Here is a 19,123-nt window from a genome sequence, read left to right as displayed (position 1 = left end):
CAAGGCTTAACAGAGTATGTTCAAGGTCGCATGGTCAAGGTCAAGGTAAGCAACAGGGCGGGTCTTTGAACAAGCGGTCTTAAGAACTCAATCTTATTCCAGAATCTGCGTAGTTAAAGACCATACATTCAGTTCCCTGCAATGCTGGCCTTCTCATTTGTTCAAAAAGCCCCCTGTTCACATCCGTGATCTATCACAGGTCCCAGGGTGCACTGGCTTGCTCTCTGCCCCTCGGCTCCTGCAGGGGAGGCAGGGACTTACTTATTTTTACATCCTCAGAACAAAGAACGGGCGTATCTCGTAGTAGTGAAATGGAATTAAGTCTTCCTTTACAAAGATTTTTCTTTCTGCACATGCCCTATGTACATTTTTCTTCCTGTACGTACCTTTCCTTAAAATACAGTTCCAAGCCACCCAGGACTATTTGCTATCCCCCACACACTCCCTCTGTGTATGCAACGCTCACTGCCTGAAATGCCCTTCTACATATGCAAATCTTCACCAAGGTGGAATCCCACTTGCTTGCTGTCTCTTTCCTGAAGCTCTTCTAGCTCGTGGATCCCATGTGAGTGAGTTCTCCTTCACTGTTCTTAACGCCCCTTGCTTACAGGGCTAGTATCCCTTATGATTTTCTATGTCACAGACTGCCAAACTCTTCTTTAAACCTATGAAATACTGATTTTTTCACATAGTAGGTGCTTGATAGACATTAAATGAATTCAAAACTAAGAAGTTATTTAAACCAGTTGATTTGGTTTCCTATAAAATGAAGAGGTTCAAACTCATGGGCACTGGGAGCTGTAGGTACATGTTTTCAACCCTACGTTATTAAAAACAGTTGAGCAGTAAAGGCAGCATTATTTTTTCTTTTTTTTTTTTTTTTGGCATTCACAAATATCTACGGAATGCCAAAAAAGAGAGAGAGAGAGACTTTCATTTAAATTACTAGAAAGATTGAACAGCTTTTAGAAACAGAGGAATTTCTTTTATAATAAACCAGCAACACTCTGTTCAATGACATTTAAGTGCATTCATGTTTGAGTTGTGGTAACAAGGTTAAAAATGTTCAGTAGACTGACATTATATTAAAGTTTTATCTATTAAATTCAACAGATGCTTACCAAGTTTCTACTGTGTGCAAGGCACAGAGCCTGGGAAGATTCTATGAAGGACAAAGAAGAGTTATATAAAATCCCTTAAAGAGGGGACCTTCAGGAAATGCAGCTAGGACAAGTAACATTACAGGGGACACACCGTGGCGTATGCTCCAGAAGACACAGCAAGTTCTGTAAAGGTAGACAAAGAGAAAAAGGGGTTACATCTTTTGGGAAACTCACTAGAACACTTATTCTTCCATTTCATACACCAACTTGCTAGTAACAGTGACTTGGAATATGCAATGACAGGTGCCTTTAGAAAGTACATGAAAATAATGGGTTAAAAAAATGAAAGGAAATTGAATAAATAAAAGCAAGAGAAGGCAGTGGAAATTTATCTTTTTTATTTTTTATTTTTTTCTTGCTTCTGATATTTTTTTTGGCATTTTTTCTTATTTTATTATGTTATGTTAATCACCATACATTACATCATTAGTTTTAGATGTAGTGTTCCATGATTCATTGTTTGCGTATAACACCCAGTGCTCCATGCAGAACGTGCCCTCTTTAATACCCATCACCAGGCTAACCCATCACCCCACCCCCAACCCCCTCCCTCTAGAACCCTCAGTTTATTTCTCAGAGTCCATCATCTCTCATGGTTTGTCTCCCCCTCTGATTTTCCCCCCTTCATTCTTCCCTTCCTGCTATCTACTTTTTTTTTTTTTAAAAAAAAAACATATAATGTATTATTTGTTTCAGAGGTACAGGTCTGTGATTCAACAGTTTTACACAATTCACAGCGCTCACCATAGCACAAATTTATGGGCATTTTAACATTGCCCATTTAACATGATAAATTTTAGGGGGAAAATGAGCATAATCTTATCATCGCACCACGATTATTTTCATTTGCGTTATGTTAGGTATTTGTGCTGTTCTAAGAACAGCACTTTTCTTTAACACGTAGAAAGGAGAACAGCTTATTTCAGAGGGTGGGCTTCCTCACGCTGCAAACCTCATTCAAGCCACGGCCTGTGTGACACGAACACCTCTCCTACTTAACCTACGTGAACCAGGTTTCCTAAACCGGAAAAGGAGAAGTAACGACAACAGTAATAAAGCCGATTTCCTGGGTGGTCAAGAGGATTCAGTGAGATGCTCCAGGGAAATGGCAGCCACTGTCAAAAAAGAACGGCCCAGGAAAATGGTGGTTCTTCACACCATCTTCCTCACTTTACCTCCTACCTCATTCTCAATCCCACCCACCCCCCCCAGCTCCATCATTGAAATCCTTCATATTCCTATGATATGGGTCTGAAATACCAAGGAACAGGCAGATTAACTCTAAAGAGCTGAATAGCAGCAGACCACGTAGCGTGTCCTGGAAATGCAGCACAGTGACGAAGAGCAGCTCCGGAGGCTGAGCCCCGGTCCATGCTGTCGATGTGGGACAAGACCCATACCTGCTTCCCTCCAGCCGGAAGCATCAGGAGACAGAGATGCGATGGCTTCTGCCTTTGCCCCCCTGAAGAAGGTGGCCCAGACGCCCCCGGCAGCCCGGGGAGTCACCTTTTTGCCTGAGACAGTACCAGAAGCCCTGAGCAGGAGCCTCAGCAAGATCAGAAGGAAGCCAAGCAGAACCGCATTGCAAGGGCTCTGTGACCTACACCGCCCCTGGGCCCGACGCCCACAATTTACGCCAGAACCTACGCATCCGATCTAAGTGGAACAACAACGAGCTAAAGTAGAAGACTTAAACAGGCTTGAGAGTTTCCTAACATCATAACCAAATATCCAGGATATAATAAAAGATCACCCGTCATGCCCCAAACCGGGAAAGCCACAATCGAAAGACGCAAAGACTCTCCACCAGTGGCGATAATGAGGTGAATCAGATGTTTGGATTATCTGACCAGGATTTTCCAAGTGCTTCCAGAATCAATTCTAAGTCCTCTTGAAACCAATTTAAAAAATGGAAAATCTCAGCAACCGGACGTTACACAAAAGAACCAGGTTGGAAATTACGGGACTGAGAAGCACAGTCTCCAACATAAACAAGCTTGCTGGATGGTCTCGCTAGTGGAGATGGCAGGGAGCCACCTCCAGGACCACAGCAAACGGAGGAGCTAACATTTAAATCCTTGGGATCTCAGGGGGTGCCTGGGTGGCTCAGTCGTTAAGCGTCTGCCTTCGGCTCAGGTCATGATCCCAGGTCCTAGGATCGAGCCCCGCATCGGGCTCCCTGCTCTGCGGGAAGCCTGCTTCTCCCTCTCCCACTCCCCCTGCTTGTGTTCCCTCTCTCACTGTGTCTCTCTCTGTCAAAAAATAAATAAAATCTTTAAAAAAAAAAAAAATCCTTGGGATCTCAGAAGGATGGCAGCAGTGTGTGGGACCGAGAAAATGTCGGAAGAGAGTGGTTGAAGAGCAGTAGGCATTACATCTACATACTTAACTTCCCACAACTGAGATAAAACGGTACCACTTCGCATAAGATGTAGAAAACCTGGAATCTTATAGCTCCTTCAAGCTCTCCATCTTCATGCTCGAGTCATCATAGTATACCTGCACACATTACGCATCTCACAAGACAATGTTACATTATCTTGCGTTCAACAAACAGCTCCATGTATTGTAAAGAAATTAAGAGAAAATAGGAAATATTTTATATTTTTTTAGATATTTGCCTTTTCCAGTTTTCTGTATTGCTTCTTAACGATTTGCATTTCCATCTGGCATCATGCTCCTTTGGCATGGACTTCAACGAGCAATGTTCGAATAGCTGCTTTAAAACCCTTGTTTGCTAATTCCCATGTCTCGGTCATCTTGGAGTCGATCTCTGGTGTTTGTCTTTTCTCTGAAACTGGGTCACATTATTCTGGTTCCTCTTATGTTGCATAATTTGGATGGAATCCTGAATATCACATGGAGGTGGGTCTGGATTTGGGATATCCCTCTAGAGTGTTGATGTTTTTGTCTCTTCTGGCAATGAATTTGGTTGGATTCGAACTGCAAATTCTCTCAGGCAATGGATCAAATCTTGATTTGGTTCTTTTGTCCTTAGCTGCTCTGTGTTCATTCTGTCCATGAACGTGGCGGGGGTGGTCCAGGGGTCAGGCGAGGACAAGGGCAGAATTTAAGCACAGAACTTGGGGCTCCCCCTCTGGGATCTCACCTATTTCCCCCTTTTCCAGCGGCCTCTTCAGGCCCCGTTTCTGCCAGACTTTGGCCAGCCTGCTTGGTACTGACTTTGTTCTGCCCTCAGAATAAAAACTGTTAACACATGGGAAGTTACCCCCAGCTGGTCTCCCCTCCCAAAACTTACACCTCACCGGAATCTGCCAGTTTTGGTTCGCTCCCTAGGATTGTTGCTGAGTGTGTGCAGAACCTGGTTATCCGGTTGCCCAGAAACTAGAGTTGGGTTCAGTCAGAGCTTGCCCCACCATGGAAGCAGAAACCTTCTTGAGGTTTTGAAGGGAAATGCAGTCAAAACCCAGAAGCAGGTTTGAATGAATGTCATTTTTCAAACATCCATTCTTTCCAGACAAGATCCTGTTTTGCCGGTCCATCCGGTTCTTTGATGCTTCTCAGTAAAATTTTCTTCATATAAATCCTGCATATTTCTCACCAGGTAAGTATCTACATGCATTATACTGATATTAATTGCATTTCATTTGCCTCTATTTCCCTGGCATTAATTTGCTCATTTATGGAAGCCTCGTTAGGGACGGGCCTTTCCCTCCCTGTGGCACAAGGAGTCTACAGTTTTGTTCTGAACGCCCACCCGGGTCAGCTAAGCTCACCTGTGGTCCAGCCAGCCCGGGTCTGCCTTGTACTCATTGTCCTGTTGAGCTCCTCGGGTTGGGATCACCGATCTTGGGCTGGTTCCAAGTCTGTCTCTTCAACATAGAGTTCAAACACAGATTACACCATAGCGTATGCTCTGGCCTTGCTGAGAATTTCATATGCTGGGAACTCCGAGAGCTCTGCATGGACAGTGTAGCGACAGAATGGGAAAGGGGGTCAAGCCATCTTCTCTGCAGTCCTTTTCTTGTCTAAAAATCTTTTTAATAGACTCAACCAGCTCTAAGTGGAATTTTCCACAAACATGCAGAAACAGCATAAGACTGAGGTTTTCCTTTTCTTTTGGTAAATAATTATATAGTTACCTGCACTAAATTTTGGGGGAGGGGGTACAAAAAAACAGAGGGAAGTTAAAATGAGGAATAAAAAAACAATAGCACATTAGTAAGCTTTTTAAATGGACTTGATTTTAAAAATTAATTTCAGATATTAAAATCAAGATCAGAAAAATTGAGATCAACTTCTCTTTTTAAAGATCTACAGACAACTTCTGTTCCTAAATATTACTTTTATATTCTGAATCCCCAAAGGTTTCTAGGAAAATGCATTTGAAGTTATCCAAGTGTTTGGCTTATCTCTGGCATCTAACGGGGAACTTGATGTCTGTTGAATAGAATAAAACCAAGCAAATGTTCTTTTCCATAAAGGAGATCTCATTTCCTTAAATTTCATTTAAGAAAAAAGAAGTACTTTAATCGTATGCCGTGAAGAGTGGCGATACCCAAGAACATAACTCATTACAGATAGAAGACTCAGCTATTTCACTGGACTACGTAAACTTTCCCTTAAAAAAAAAAAAAAAATCACTGCTTCCCCAAAGAAGTTACAAGAGACCAACAGCACACTAAAAATACTTTATTGTCATTACTAAATGCATTATATATACATGATAAATAGAATATATGGTACATCTGATGAAACACCCAGTCTTTGTCAAGGTAAAAGAAATACCCAAAGAATGGAAAGATGGCACACATTAAGAAAAAAAAAAAATGAACAGGTCTCAAATATTGCAAGAACTATAAAATGTGCCACATTCTATAATCTTTCGATTAAAGATTAAACATTAAACAAAAGGGGACTAAACATTATTTATGGTTTGAGGAAATTAAATGCCAGATATTCTATAGAAGGAACAAACATTAGCACCCTGGAATAATTTTTATTCCTGGTCCATTTTCTGCCCACTGGAAAAAATTGCACTGTTTTGCCTTCCCAAGAGGACACACAAAAAAATTCTTTCCGTTATTAGGTCCAATCTTCAACACCGTTCTCATGATGGAGCGTTTGCCATGGCTGCAGAATGGGAAGGACAAATCTGCCCACTACAGGGTGAAAACAGAAGGATTGTAAAGTTTAAGTGCAGGTTAGAAATATGTGCAGGCTGAGCCTGGCTGCACATGATCAGTGCGCCCCACATTCCCTTCTACTATTAATCTGACATTGTAAATCTGACACAAGTCATGAGTTCTTGCCCTTAAAAGAGCTTATGGACTATAAGAAGCATCTCTTCTACAAATCTGTTTGAATTATGCAGAAAACTGCCATGATTCTGAGTTTCTCTTTGTCTAAAGGCATACTTATAGGAGTTCCTTCCTCTTTGTTGAAAATATTTAGCAACGATCAGAATCTTGCTGGAAAGCAATCACCAATGTTTCTATCAGTCTGTTTCATTTAAAACGATTAAGATCAAAGATTTGTTATGAGTTTGATACTACATTTCCTTCATCTCTTAGGAAAAGAAAGAATCCAATACAAAATTACATGGATGAATTTAGGCAGATTCCCTTGTATTATTCTTATAAATTTTGGCCCCAAGGGAGCTTTAGAACAAGCTGTGATATTATTAATTTGCTACCTAATATTTTTTCCATTACATCCACAAAAGCTCCTTGAGGAGGAAATGTGTCAGTTCAGGACGATGGAGTTACATCTTGTGCAGGGGTTAAGACCTGGAAAATTCCTGAAGACAGAGATTTTCTCTCTCAGTGAGCCCAACCAAAAAATTTTTGTTCCGGTACTGAAACAGATCAGTGTTTTCTTTTTTTCAGTTATTCACCAGATACAACTGGAAAAACACAGATCTTTACACATTAGAGTCACACTCAGCATAGTGAGAGGCTCACACCCTGAGAAACACAGAAGGTGAGCCTGAGGAAGGAGAAGGACCCCAGATTCAAGTGTCCTATCCCATCGTCATTTCCAGGGACACTCACAGATCAGCAAGGAGGGAGGAATCACCCTATATTTACATTGTTATCGTGCAAGCTTGTGTAATCGGATTAACTACGTTTACTCTAAATCCAAGGTATGTAAACTATTTTTCCTGTGTACTTCTATCCAATGCACAAACCAAGGGTTTCATAGCAGAAGTTAGGAAGAGCACGTTTGCATCTTGGATTATTCGCCACCTGGGTAATACCTTCCTATCTTTATAAACCAAGGGCAACACATCTACACTTGCGGTTACGCATGTGACATAACTAGAATCATCTAACAGCTATTATTTGATTACTTTTTCTTTTTTTGATGAAGCTCTTTGAATTTTAAGTTCTTCAACATTCAGGCTTTCAAATTAAGTGTCAATATGGCAATTTAAAATTTAAAGGTGAAAAAGGAAATAAAATTTAAGGATGAAATTGGAAAAAAAATTGCTATTACTTTTTTTTTTTTTTGGAGAAGCAGAGAGGAGGGGCAGAGGGAGAAAGAGAATCTTAAGCTCCGACATGGGGCTTGATCTCGCAACCCTGAGATCATGACCTGGGCCGAAATCAAGTCAGACGTTTAACCGACTGAGCCACCCAGGCGCCCCACTATTCATTACATTTTTTTTTAAATTTTTTTATTCTTATATTATCCCCATACATTTCATCATTAGTTTTAGATGTAGTGTTCCATGATTCATTGTTTGTGCATAACACCCAGTGCTCCATGCAGAATGTGCCCTCCTCAATACCCACCACCAGGCCAACCCATCCTCCCACCCCCCTCTCCTCTAGAACCCTCAGTTTGTTTTTCAGAGTCCATCTTCTCTCATGGTTCGTCTACCCCTCCGATTTCCCCCCCTTCATTCTTCCCCTCCTGCTACCTTCTTCTTCTTCTTCTTTTTTTCTTAACATATATTGCATTATTTGTTTCAGAGGTACAGATCTGAGATTCAACAGTCTTGCACAATTCACAGTGCTTACCAGAGCACATACCCTCCCCAGATGGGGTGACTGGGTGATATTCATTACATTTTAATAACAGAAGTATTCAATTACATGAGAGGGAGCTTTAAAAATCTTACACGTACTTGGAAAAATCCACACTGCGCTTCTCTAGGTAGAGGACAAACATAAAACTGCCTGCCCTTGTTTTCGCCATCCTTCCGCACAACCTGGAGAACGCAGAGGCGGTTGTGTTTACTGCAGCGAGGACTGTCAGCATTTAATGCACCAGTGCCGTCTGTCATATTAATTCCAAGTTCACTGAAATGACAGGTTACAAAGTTACTGCAGTGTAACAGCGCTAAAAGGGATCATTCCCCCACCACCTCCCCACCGTGTTAGAATTCTGTTGGTACCCAGACACGGTACCAAAAAGTGGACCATGGCCAACTGTAGGTCATTACACACACTGTGACATCTTTTTTTTTTTTAAAGATTTTATTTATTTATTTGAGAGAGAGAGAATGAGAGAGAGCACATGAGAGGGGGGAGGGTCAGAGGGAGAAGCAGACTCCCTGCCGAGCAGGGAGCCCGATGCGGGACTCGATCCAGGGACTCCAGGATCATGACCTGAGCCGAAGGCAGTTGCTTAACCAACTGAGCCACCCAGGCGCCCTGTGACATCTTTTTAACTCTTGGGTTCCCCAGGTAATCCAAATTCACTTCCAAAGCTACCTATCACCCAAAGCACACAATTAAAATTTCTAAAGAATAAAAACAGCTGAAATGTGCACCCAGTACAACCACTTTACCTACTTTTCATTTGTGATATCCAGTTCTTCCCTTCCTCAGGATTACAGTGTGGCCCCTTTTATTTCCCCTAAAATATTCTCAAGTCCACTGCTCCCCACCCCCCAAAGTAACTAGAATGAGTCTTCTCTAATTATGTTCTCATCGGTAGCAAACTCTCGCCGATGGCTCTGACAAGGCCAAAGAGATCACCCTTTCTGTTGTCCACTTTAAAGCCAATTTTCTATGCTTTTCTTTGATCAAGGCTGCTATAATAGTTGCAGTCATATTTCAGCAAGGCACGGGCTGCCTGGCAGAGCAGAAATGTGTGTTTTGAAAGCTACTAGGGGAGCTTTATTCTCCCCGACAATTACGATCAAGAGTATCTGCAGGTTATTCCCACACAGAGTGGACTAAGGTCAGAAGCAGGACTTCTACTGTAGCTGGAAAAGCAGAATTTTCTCTTGGAAAAGGAGCTTCATGATTATTTTAAGGTTTGTTTTTTTTAATATTTTGCATATTTTTTAATAATGCCTTTATAAGAACTAGTCTTTTTAATAAAACGGTTGAAGAGAAAAAGAGCTCACATTAATTAAAACCAGAAGTCCTTCCCCTTAATATCCCTATTTTAAAACTTTTTAATGATAAAAAATTCATCCTTTCTCATTTGTTTTGGTTAAAATATCATTATTAAATAATTTCTATGATGGAATAAAATATCACTCTTAGATAATTTTTTTTAAAAATACTGAAAAATCATAAATACGTCCCCTTTTTCTTGCTTCCTAAGCTACATTCTTCATATACTTGTTCCTATAATGATACCTCAAGGTATCATATCTAATTGAAATGTTCAGAGTTTGAGGTATTTTTTCCTTCCAGTTTTATTGAGATAGAACTAACATACGAGGTCTTTTATTTGTGATGAAATTGGTTTAAAGTCACCTATAAAACAGACACTTAAATACATTGTTTTAAATTAACTCAACTTTAAGTAAATTAACTTTAAATAAATAAAAGCTTTAAAAAGAAATTAATTAACTCAAATATTCTGAGGGTCGTTTCTGAAGCTGGTCATGCAGTAGGCATTGCTAAGGAAATCATTATAGTTCAATATTTTGCCAGCAACTGTTTTGTGGCTACCTTCTTCGGGGTGGGGGACGGTAGTCAGTATTTTAGAATCAGGTAATACCATTCCGAAATAGCAAAACCTGAAGACAACCAGCCTTTCTTTTTCCATACTCCCTCTATTTACCAATGCCCCTTCCAAGAGAGGGTATATTAAAACTTAAACTTTGAGAGAAGCTAAATATGTAGATGGTTGCAGAGAAGTCAAGAAATGTCAAAACCAAAGCAAGGGGATCATAAATGTGCTTAAAAAAAAAAAACTGTTAAGAGAGAAAGAAAAAAAGGTAAAGAATGCTAATAGAAAGGAGTGAAATGATGCTTTCTTACAGAAAAAAAAATGCACACATGCAAACACAGTTTTCTACATTATTTTGAAGGTGGCTGCCTTAGATAACAATTAGTTGAACATTTTCTAACCCACTTGCTTCAACCTAGGTATCTCCAGGGCTCCAAATACCCAGGAGAGGTTTAAATTCTCTTACCAGTAAAGCTTTCTTGGGGAGGGGCAAGGTGGAAGGTAGGATTACGGTGGGGGGGGAAAGGCCCCCATGTCCCCCTCGGGCTCCTCATTTCTGTCTGTCATTCCATTTCCTCCTTGGTATAAGTTAAAGACAAAATATCCACATGCTATCCTATCCCTAGTACTTAGAGTGGGGTCCGCTGACCAGAAGCATCAGCAGTACCTGGGACAGCCTTAGAAACACAGAATTATCCACCCTGCTCCAGATCGCCCGCAGAATTAGAATCTGGATGTTAACAAGTTTCCCAGGTGATTCATATGCACATTAACTTGTGAGGCACTGAGTTAATGTAACCAAGGATGCCACCTGTGATCACATCAACACTAAATATGCACAGCTAATTTTAATTTTATGATAGAAAACATTATCCAGGATAATTAAATGTTCTGATTAATTGAGGACATCTTGGTTCCTCTTTGTTTCAATCATTATTTAAAAACTTTCTAAAATGTAGCAGAGCATTTTCTTAAGGTAAACTTAGCATACAAAATAGTTTAACTTATTTTGATAACTAGGACCATCATTTTGAATATTAACAGTGGATTATAAATGGCCTATTAATATGAGAGATCAGGGGTTGACAAATCTTTTCAGATGGCACATATTTTCGGCTTGTGGGTCTTAGCAGTCTCTGTTGCAACTACTCAACTCTGCTGTTGTAGCATAAACAGCAGGCATAGAAAATACGTCAGCCTATGGGAATGGAAGGTGTGCCAATAAAACTTTATTTATAAAAACAGGTGGTGAGCCGGATCTGGCCCTGCCAATGGTAAAGTAAAAGTCAGTAGAAGTGAGCAATGCTTGATGCCTAATAGGTTCTCAATAAATACTTGTTAATAAATAAATAACACTGAACAGAGATCAGATAAAGACTATTATCAAGAACGAGGAGATGACCATGCATAGTCTGTAATTTTAAAATTGACAGTTTTCAACGATCGATTTATCATGGTTTAACTTATCTTACAGATAGGGTGATTCATTACAATGAAAACACTGCCTATAATGTTTTGAACTAATCAGTGCCGTTGAATGTAGATTTTGGAGCTCAGCGGTATTTCAAGAAATAAAACAGAGGTTCAGTGACTCATCCTAGATGGTCCCAGGTGGTTCTAAAATCCTTGGGGGCTGCAAACTGCAAAGGGGACAGGAAGTGCGTCTAAGGGGTCAGTGTTTCCCCGGTGTGAGAGGTGGAGCCTGCCAACCCTGACCAGGGACAGGAGAAAATGTCGGTGATTCTGCCAGTTTTATTTCCTCCTGCGAGTGAACCTCGGCTCAGCTCGGGAAGAGCCTTAACCGAAAACACATGTGTTCTTTGCATACGCACCCCAGTGTTTTGCTCTGCATTTACAATAATTGGATCAAAGACTTAAAACTGTTTCTAGCAATTCTTCTGAGCTGCTTAAAAACCGGTTCAACCCTCTAATTTATAATCCAGTAGCTGGATAAAATTCAAGTATATCCAAAGACCAATCTGGAAATATACCTCATCAACATAGCATGTATCATGTGGTGATGAGATCAGTAATTAAGAGAACAAAAGGCGAATTAATTACCATATAATTATTAAAGAAAAAGAAATAAACTGGCTATAAATTCTCTGAGTGGACCACCTGCTTTAATCGTATTATGTTGTGAGCTTCTGCTCGGCATCTTGTCCACAAGATGAACACTGTGGCTGCCAGACAAGGAGAAAAATGAAATAAATGACAGTAATTTGCAATTTATTCCTTGTAAAGTAGCTGGGTGCAGAAGGGCTGCTGGGTGAATGTATTTCATCACTTGACATTTATTCTGCTAGTTGATCTTGATTGATTTTAGAGTCTCAGTCCTGGGGTTCTTATATTCAACACATACACAGGCTGCAGTGTTTCTAAGTAATGCTGTGTGCTGTGATTAATCATGTGACCCTATTACTAATGGCTTATGAAGAAATCATTTAAATTTAAGGTCACATTAATGTTTTTTTAAATCCCTAATTCATTAGTTAAATTGTCTGAGATTTTCTACAAAGCACTGAGGAAATAAAAATATGCCAAGATATTTCATCTGGGTGCAAGGAAGGCCACAACACTTTAAATTGCTCGCATCTACTTCTTTCTGCCAAAGCTACAGCACAGAAAAGACTTCAGGGATTTTCTTAGAGAATAGCCTCCCAACTCAGACGCTCCAGACCCTAGCTCCTTCATGACCTTTGATTGGGGTTCATTAGACATTAATTAGGATGAAAGTGTAAAGGGAGTGTCCTGATCCAGGCAGTTAAACGCTTGGCCTCCACAGCTTAATTCACATGTCTGTCATTCCCGAGTATTACGGACAAAAGTTAAAGCGGTTATTATAAATGATTATGAATAAGATTTTTTTTTTAAGAAATCAGCCAAGGATAAATCATCAAGACTAACTTGATGGTAAATTTAGAGTTGGGATAGAAGACTCGAGACAAAAGAATCTATTGACCAAACACCGCCTCAGAATTATGAAATAAGCTCCAAGGGTTCCCAGAGGCTAGTCTGGGACGGTACCCCAGCTGGTCCCCTGTCTTGCCGCCTGAGGGAGGAATCTTCCCCTCAGCAAAGACACAGCCCATCTGAGGAGAAGCTAATAATGCAACCCCCCCGCCAATGATCACTTTAAGTCCCACGCACACCACCTCTTTTCTGCCTGTCTCCCACGGGTGCTAAGAGACCCCTGGGAAGAAGACTCTCCACCTTCACTTCATTGTAAAAATGCAGGATGGACAGCCCTTGCTTTCTGAAGGAAAAAAAAAAACAGAACAGCAGGGGAAAAAATTGTGGAGAAATGTCTCTCTGAGGGAAGCCTAATATCAGGTTGTGAGAGTAAGGAAGTCTAGATAAAGGGTCTAAGCAAGGTAGTATGGAACAGGTAGTTTTAGGCGCTGCCAAAAATCCTGAGAAGGGATGACACTGTTTATTAACATTGCTATATCTCTGGTGACAGCAATTGACGGTGGGGGGGTGGTGGCTTCTAGATGTGAAGTTCATAGTCTCAAAACGTATCTGGTCTGCTAGTATTTACTAATCAAAATGACAACTTTTCAAGTTCAGATACAAAAGTGGCAGACATGTTCTTTGGCCCTTATTGGCTGAAATAAACAACACCATCCCACACGGCTATTGAGATAAAGTCACTTTCTTTAGCAGAAATGTCACTAAAAGTATCTCCAATTCCCTCTCTTTAGAAGAGAAGACACTTAACTAAACTGTCATGAGTCTCCCTTTTAGAAGAACTATCTTTCTTTAGAAGGAAATATAAAAAAATGCTAACAGTGGTGACTGATATCAGGTGGGATTATGGGGGATTTAAACATTTTTCGTTATACTTTCTAATATTTTCCAACTATTCTGTATTGAACTGTAGACAGTTACAGTCAGAATACAATAACTTTACAAAGAGATGTAGAAGGTTCTGTTTTCATTCTGTTCCCTTCTCTAACATTATAAGCTAGAGAAAGCAAGGGAAGTAAATTACCATAATCATCTTTCCAGGTTTGATTTACCTTCCAAATGGATGACTTCCCTGCCTTCTTAAAACTTAATGCAAATACCTTCAAGATCAAGGTTGGAAGTATCACACCTGTGAGAAAATCCAGGGTCACCACTTTTGAGGTCTGGTGATGAAGTGTGGGTTGTTTTCAATTTTTTATATGCTGGGCTAAATAATTTAGACCGAGAGCAGACTGTAGGCGATACATTTACTTTGTTAGATGGTTGAGTTATCTGGTGTGCTCTCTCCTCGCAAGGGTGCAGTGGATCACTAAAACAAACGTCAGCCAGAGGAGGGTTTTGAAATTCTCCATGTAGTATCTGGTTTTGGCTTCTTTTTCTTTCCAAAGCACTGGATTTATTGCTGAAATCGGCCAAGACAAGCGTTGTAGTGCCAAATGCCGTTTTCCTGTTGATCTTCACTTCTGTACTTGGTTTTCCAAAGCTATTACACGGATATTTCACTAAGCTGTTAAAGTCAATAGAATGTTCTTCATTCTTGATTTTTGAATCTGGGAGGAGAGAGAGAGGTAATTCTGCAGTATTCCTATAGTATATGGACTATTTGAAATATATATAAACATATATATTTGTAATATATTGACTATTTGAAACATCTATTTGTATGACTAAAACTTACTCCCCTATGATAGTGAATACATAGAACGAATAACACAAAGTTACTTTGGACAATTCAGGATTAGCCACATTCTCGCTAGGAAAATAAAGTATCAAAAGTTCAACTACTCATAGAGGCTCCAAGGAGGGTTTAACAAAGATCTGTATTTGCTTCTTACTATGTCTAACCATTTAAAGGTCATTCAGGTATCAATTCTGTTACTATGCGGCAACATATTAAAGCAGCTGTAATTAAGAGGTTGGTATGCCATGAGGTTTCAGATTAGCAGCTAGAGACCTGTCTCTAGATTATCAGGAATGTTTCTGTGAATGACACAGTAAAGGGAAAGGCTTAGTAAAATTAAGCAAAGATGAATTACAAAGACTTAACGTTAATTAAAAATGTTTCAGCAACGCATCCCAGGATTTTGGAATCGGTGCTGTGATATGTTCTAAATTGTAGTCTTTTGTACTCAGAGAAATAACAAGGAAATTGTTAATGAGAGGCTAAGAGGCATTTCGGTTGAAATGAACGAGGAGACCTAAGACTGTGGTTTTCTGAGGGCTCTCTGCTCAAATATCCAGAAACAGGAGGCGCTGTCCTTTCCAGCAAAGCTGTGTGCAGGGCCAGGCCCGCCTTTCTGGCCCAGAGAACAAAACGCAGCTTGACAGCCAGCACAATGTGGGGTCCACAAGTCAAGGATGAACTTTCTCATCTCTAATTGAAGGAAGAAAGAACGCTTTGAGAACACAATAGGAGCTGCATCAATGAGCGGGTTCTTAATCACGGGCTCTCTCTGAGGTTTAACTTTCTCTGAACACATGAAATTGTGAGCTGTAAAGACTTATTTTGAAGGATTTCAATGAAATCAGTACAATTGTCTGGGTAAAGATTTTAATAACAAGGGGTAGGAAGGATAAAGAAGGGAAAAAATTCAGCATTTTTCTATTCCACCTGCAACGATATTCTTGCAGAAATCCTCCCTTTCAGTTTATGAAGCACTTGGACTGAATAACAAACCCAAAAGTTGCTGAAATCTGCATAAAACAAAGCTTTATTGAATAATTCATTAGAAATAGTAGAGAACAGATGTGATCATCTCCGTTTTTTGAGATACAAAGGCACATACTCTTTTAGCACAAGCATGTTTTCCCTCCCTGTTGGGGGGGGAAAAAAAAGTACTCAACAGAATATTAGTGTGGTTTACATGCAAAGTCTGGCAATTCCTTTAAACCTTTCAGAAAGAGAGCATTTTACTTAGTTATGAAATATCAAGATGGAACAAGATATATACCTTTGTATCATTAGCCCTCTTTGAAGTGTTAGGAACTCAAAATCAGAATTCAGGCTTACCGGTAGGCCTTGAAGTCAGGCAAGCGTCACAGGTCTTCGAAGATGGCCTATTTATCAGCGTACAGACCACACACGTCCATTGCTCTTCACATTTGCCAGCCAAGTGCTCCCCGCTGCTAGATGGCCACCTGACTGTAGTGTTTCTCGTGGGCAACTTGCTACAAAAGGATTTTTAAGGTTACTCATTAACACTGTTACTGTTGTTCCTGTACTTTCTAGGTATTTTAGAAATTCTTATAACCATTAATACCCAAGTGGGTACAGGCCCTAACTCTCTCGGAATAAGATGCTTCTTCTTGGGCCCTGTTGATTGCTATTAAAGACAGAAATAACAAATAAACCTTTTTATTTAGAACAAGAGTTGTTTTTGTTTTTTTAACTCACTAAAAATAGTTGACAATAACTGCTAGGAAACATTTCTCAAATAAGGTTTTAAGTACGTGGTACTCTTCCCAAAGCCAAACTATCTTTACTGAACCAAATTTGGGGGGTGGGGGGTGACATGGGGGGAGAAAAGAATTAGGCAGAAATTAGAACATGTAAAGTAAAATGAGAAAAATTTTAGTTACTTCATGTGCATGTCTCTCTAGAATTTCTCAACACTGTCCACTAAGCACTATATCGATCAGCTGATCTATAATGAAGAAAAAGATACCTGGCCTCATATTACTTCCCCTCAGGTAAAACTGTTTCCTGTTAGGTATCTAATGAATAGATCAGTAAGAAAACAATAAAACCAACCCTGACTTCTGGACACAAATGTAAATCGTGATTTCCCACCTGGAATTCTTTTCTTTTTTTTTTTAAAGATTTTATTTATTTGGCAGCGAGAGAGCACAAGCAGGGGGAGCAACAGAGGGAGAGGGAGAAGCAGACTCTCTGCTGAGCAGGGAGCCCCATGCGGGACTTGATCACAGGACCCTGACATCATGACCTGAGCCGAAGGCAGACGCTTAACCGACTGAGCCACCAGGGACCCCTCCCACCTGGAATTCTTAATTGACTATTTATTGGTACACAAAATGCCATTAAAAGCTCTGATAAAGTCCTACTCTTAAATACCTAGTTCTGCAGAGCACGTTATGTGGGTAAGCAACATGAGAGCATCGCAGATTCCTTCAGGATTCCAAACATTCATACTGAGAAAAGCTTTTTGGTAAAGGCTATGGGACCTCCCTTTTCAGAGCATGAGTTCTTTGACTTCAGAGGTACCCTGTCTCCTGTAACATTTTGCTCCTGACATATAATTACACCAGTTTTTAAATTCAGGCTTGTCTGGTGAAATAACAAATAGCATAAGAAAGTCTGAAAGTGAGATGCATCTCATTATGGTTCTTTTATCTTCACTGACTTCTAATGCTCCTCAGTATTTCTTATTCCTATGGAGCCCCAGACCTCCCATAGAATTTGTATACTTGACCTAACTCCTGCCGTCCTACCAACTTACTCTGAAAGGGAGCTAAATGCATTTATTCATAATTAAATAAACACAATTTAAATAATCTTCGGATTTTCTATACTACAATTTTCACCATTCTTATCTTCTAACCTACGGATTTCACTAATCAGAAACCTACGTTCATTGTTACATGCAGAAGCTTTGGAAGCATTTCTTCCCCTTACTGTCCCACTTCTTAATCACCTACTAAGAAATTCTTTCCAATCCCCATTTGGATGTGCAACAGGAATCTCAAAGTTAATATACATCTGTCATGGACTGAGTAACCATCTCCCAAAGATAATGGGTCATAATACCAGGAACCTGTAAATGTTACTTTATAAAGAAAGAGGACCTTTGCAGATATAATTAAAAACCTTGATGTGGGGAGATTATCCTGGGTCATCTGGGTGGCCCCTTAATCCAAACCCCAGTGTCCTTGTAAGAAAGAGGCAGAGAGAGATTTGATACCCCTGCAAGAGAAGGCGATGTGACCACAGCAGCAGAGACTGGAGTGAGGCAAACCACAAAGGAAGGAGCCCCGACCACCACGAGAGGCTAGAAAAGGCAACGGATTCTGCTCTAGAGCCTCTGGAGGGAGCACAGCCCTGCCCACACCTCTGGCCCCAGAGAGCTGATGTTGAGCTTCTGGCATCCAGAACTCCGAGAATAACTTTCTGCTGCCTTAAGCTACCAAGCTTGTGGTCATTTGTCAGGGCCACCAAGGAAACTAGTGGAAATAAAATTCAAGATCACCCCCCCCACCCACCCACACCTTGCAACTCTGCTAGTTTGTCTCATCTCAGTAAAGGGCTTCACTGTGCCCTCCACGGATCAGGCCAAAAACCCGGGAGTGGTCCTTAACCCTTCTTACCCTCACGTCCCACATCCAGTCCACCAGCAAATCCTGTCGGCTCTGCTCCAGAGCCAAATTTACTCTGAAGCTTCCAATGCTCGGTGTGTTCTCACGGACCAGAATGGGGAGTGGGGAGAATGCAGGCAGCAACCCCAGCCACGAGACGGGGTTAAGAGCACTGTGGGGGGCGTCAGTCCTGGGGTTCTGGCCAGGCAAGGCCCATGCACCACCAGCACCATCTTGCATCTGCTCAGTGCCAGGGACGAGGTGCCCCGGTGGCATCGGGACCGGGACTGTCTCTACTTTCAGAAGGACCTGAAAAGGTCTGCCCCATTCTTTGCTCAAGGGCCTTTCTGACCCAGGCTGCAAGGCCATTTGACACATGCAGCCCCCAGCAAAGGCAAGAAGTATGAGGCCAAAACGTGGAAGAAAGTGATTACACAGTTGTAGCTTGCAGCTGATGAGAGTGTCTTATTTATCTCATGTTTGTGGTGTTTGTAAATTATAATTTGTTGTTTCTTATTCTGAATACTCATAGTAGGACCAAACTTAGCATTCATACTCATACATTTTTTTTTCATAAAGAAGGCCCCCTAAATTGTGTAAGTTTCAGCCCTTAACCCTACCTCAACTTCTAAAATGATCCTTAATTCAGCCATTTCTTGCGCCCACTCCCTCCACAAATTGCCATCGTTTATCACGGGCGCTACTCTTGAGGGCACCCAGGCTCCAGCTCCTCACTCTGGTCACCCTTACCGTCCCTTGTCCACACGGCGGCTCACGGTCCTCATAAAACACAAGTCCGT

General features: G+C 40.8%; 1 protein-coding gene across 2 annotated transcripts in view; it reads right to left on the bottom strand.

Annotated features, from left to right (window-relative positions):
* Positions 1-1,154: 1,154 nt before the first annotated feature.
* The window catches only part of NEIL3 (nei like DNA glycosylase 3), a 53,209-nt gene continuing 35,240 nt past the window's right edge, over positions 1,155-19,123 (bottom strand). Inside the window, exons 7-10 of one of the 2 annotated variants that reach the window (XM_081807257.1) lie at positions 16,024-16,181; positions 14,143-14,563; positions 8,257-8,431; positions 1,155-1,286 (exon numbers count right to left, since the gene is read on the bottom strand). In XM_081807257.1, coding sequence (XP_081663383.1) covers positions 1,212-1,286; positions 8,257-8,431; positions 14,143-14,563; positions 16,024-16,181 — 829 coding nt within the window. In that variant the 3' untranslated portion in view covers positions 1,155-1,211. Of the gene's footprint in view, positions 1,287-5,806; positions 6,287-8,256; positions 8,432-14,142; positions 14,564-16,023; positions 16,182-19,123 lie in introns of those variants that run through there. The other variant, XM_081807252.1, reaches the window with a different exon arrangement.

This window comes from Leptonychotes weddellii, chromosome 2, assembly GCF_054177405.1.
Source record: "Leptonychotes weddellii isolate Sample4059 chromosome 2, ASM5417740v2, whole genome shotgun sequence".
Classification (NCBI taxonomy): Eukaryota; Metazoa; Chordata; class Mammalia; order Carnivora; family Phocidae; genus Leptonychotes; species Leptonychotes weddellii.
This window is presented reverse-complemented; position numbering and strand designations above follow the sequence as displayed.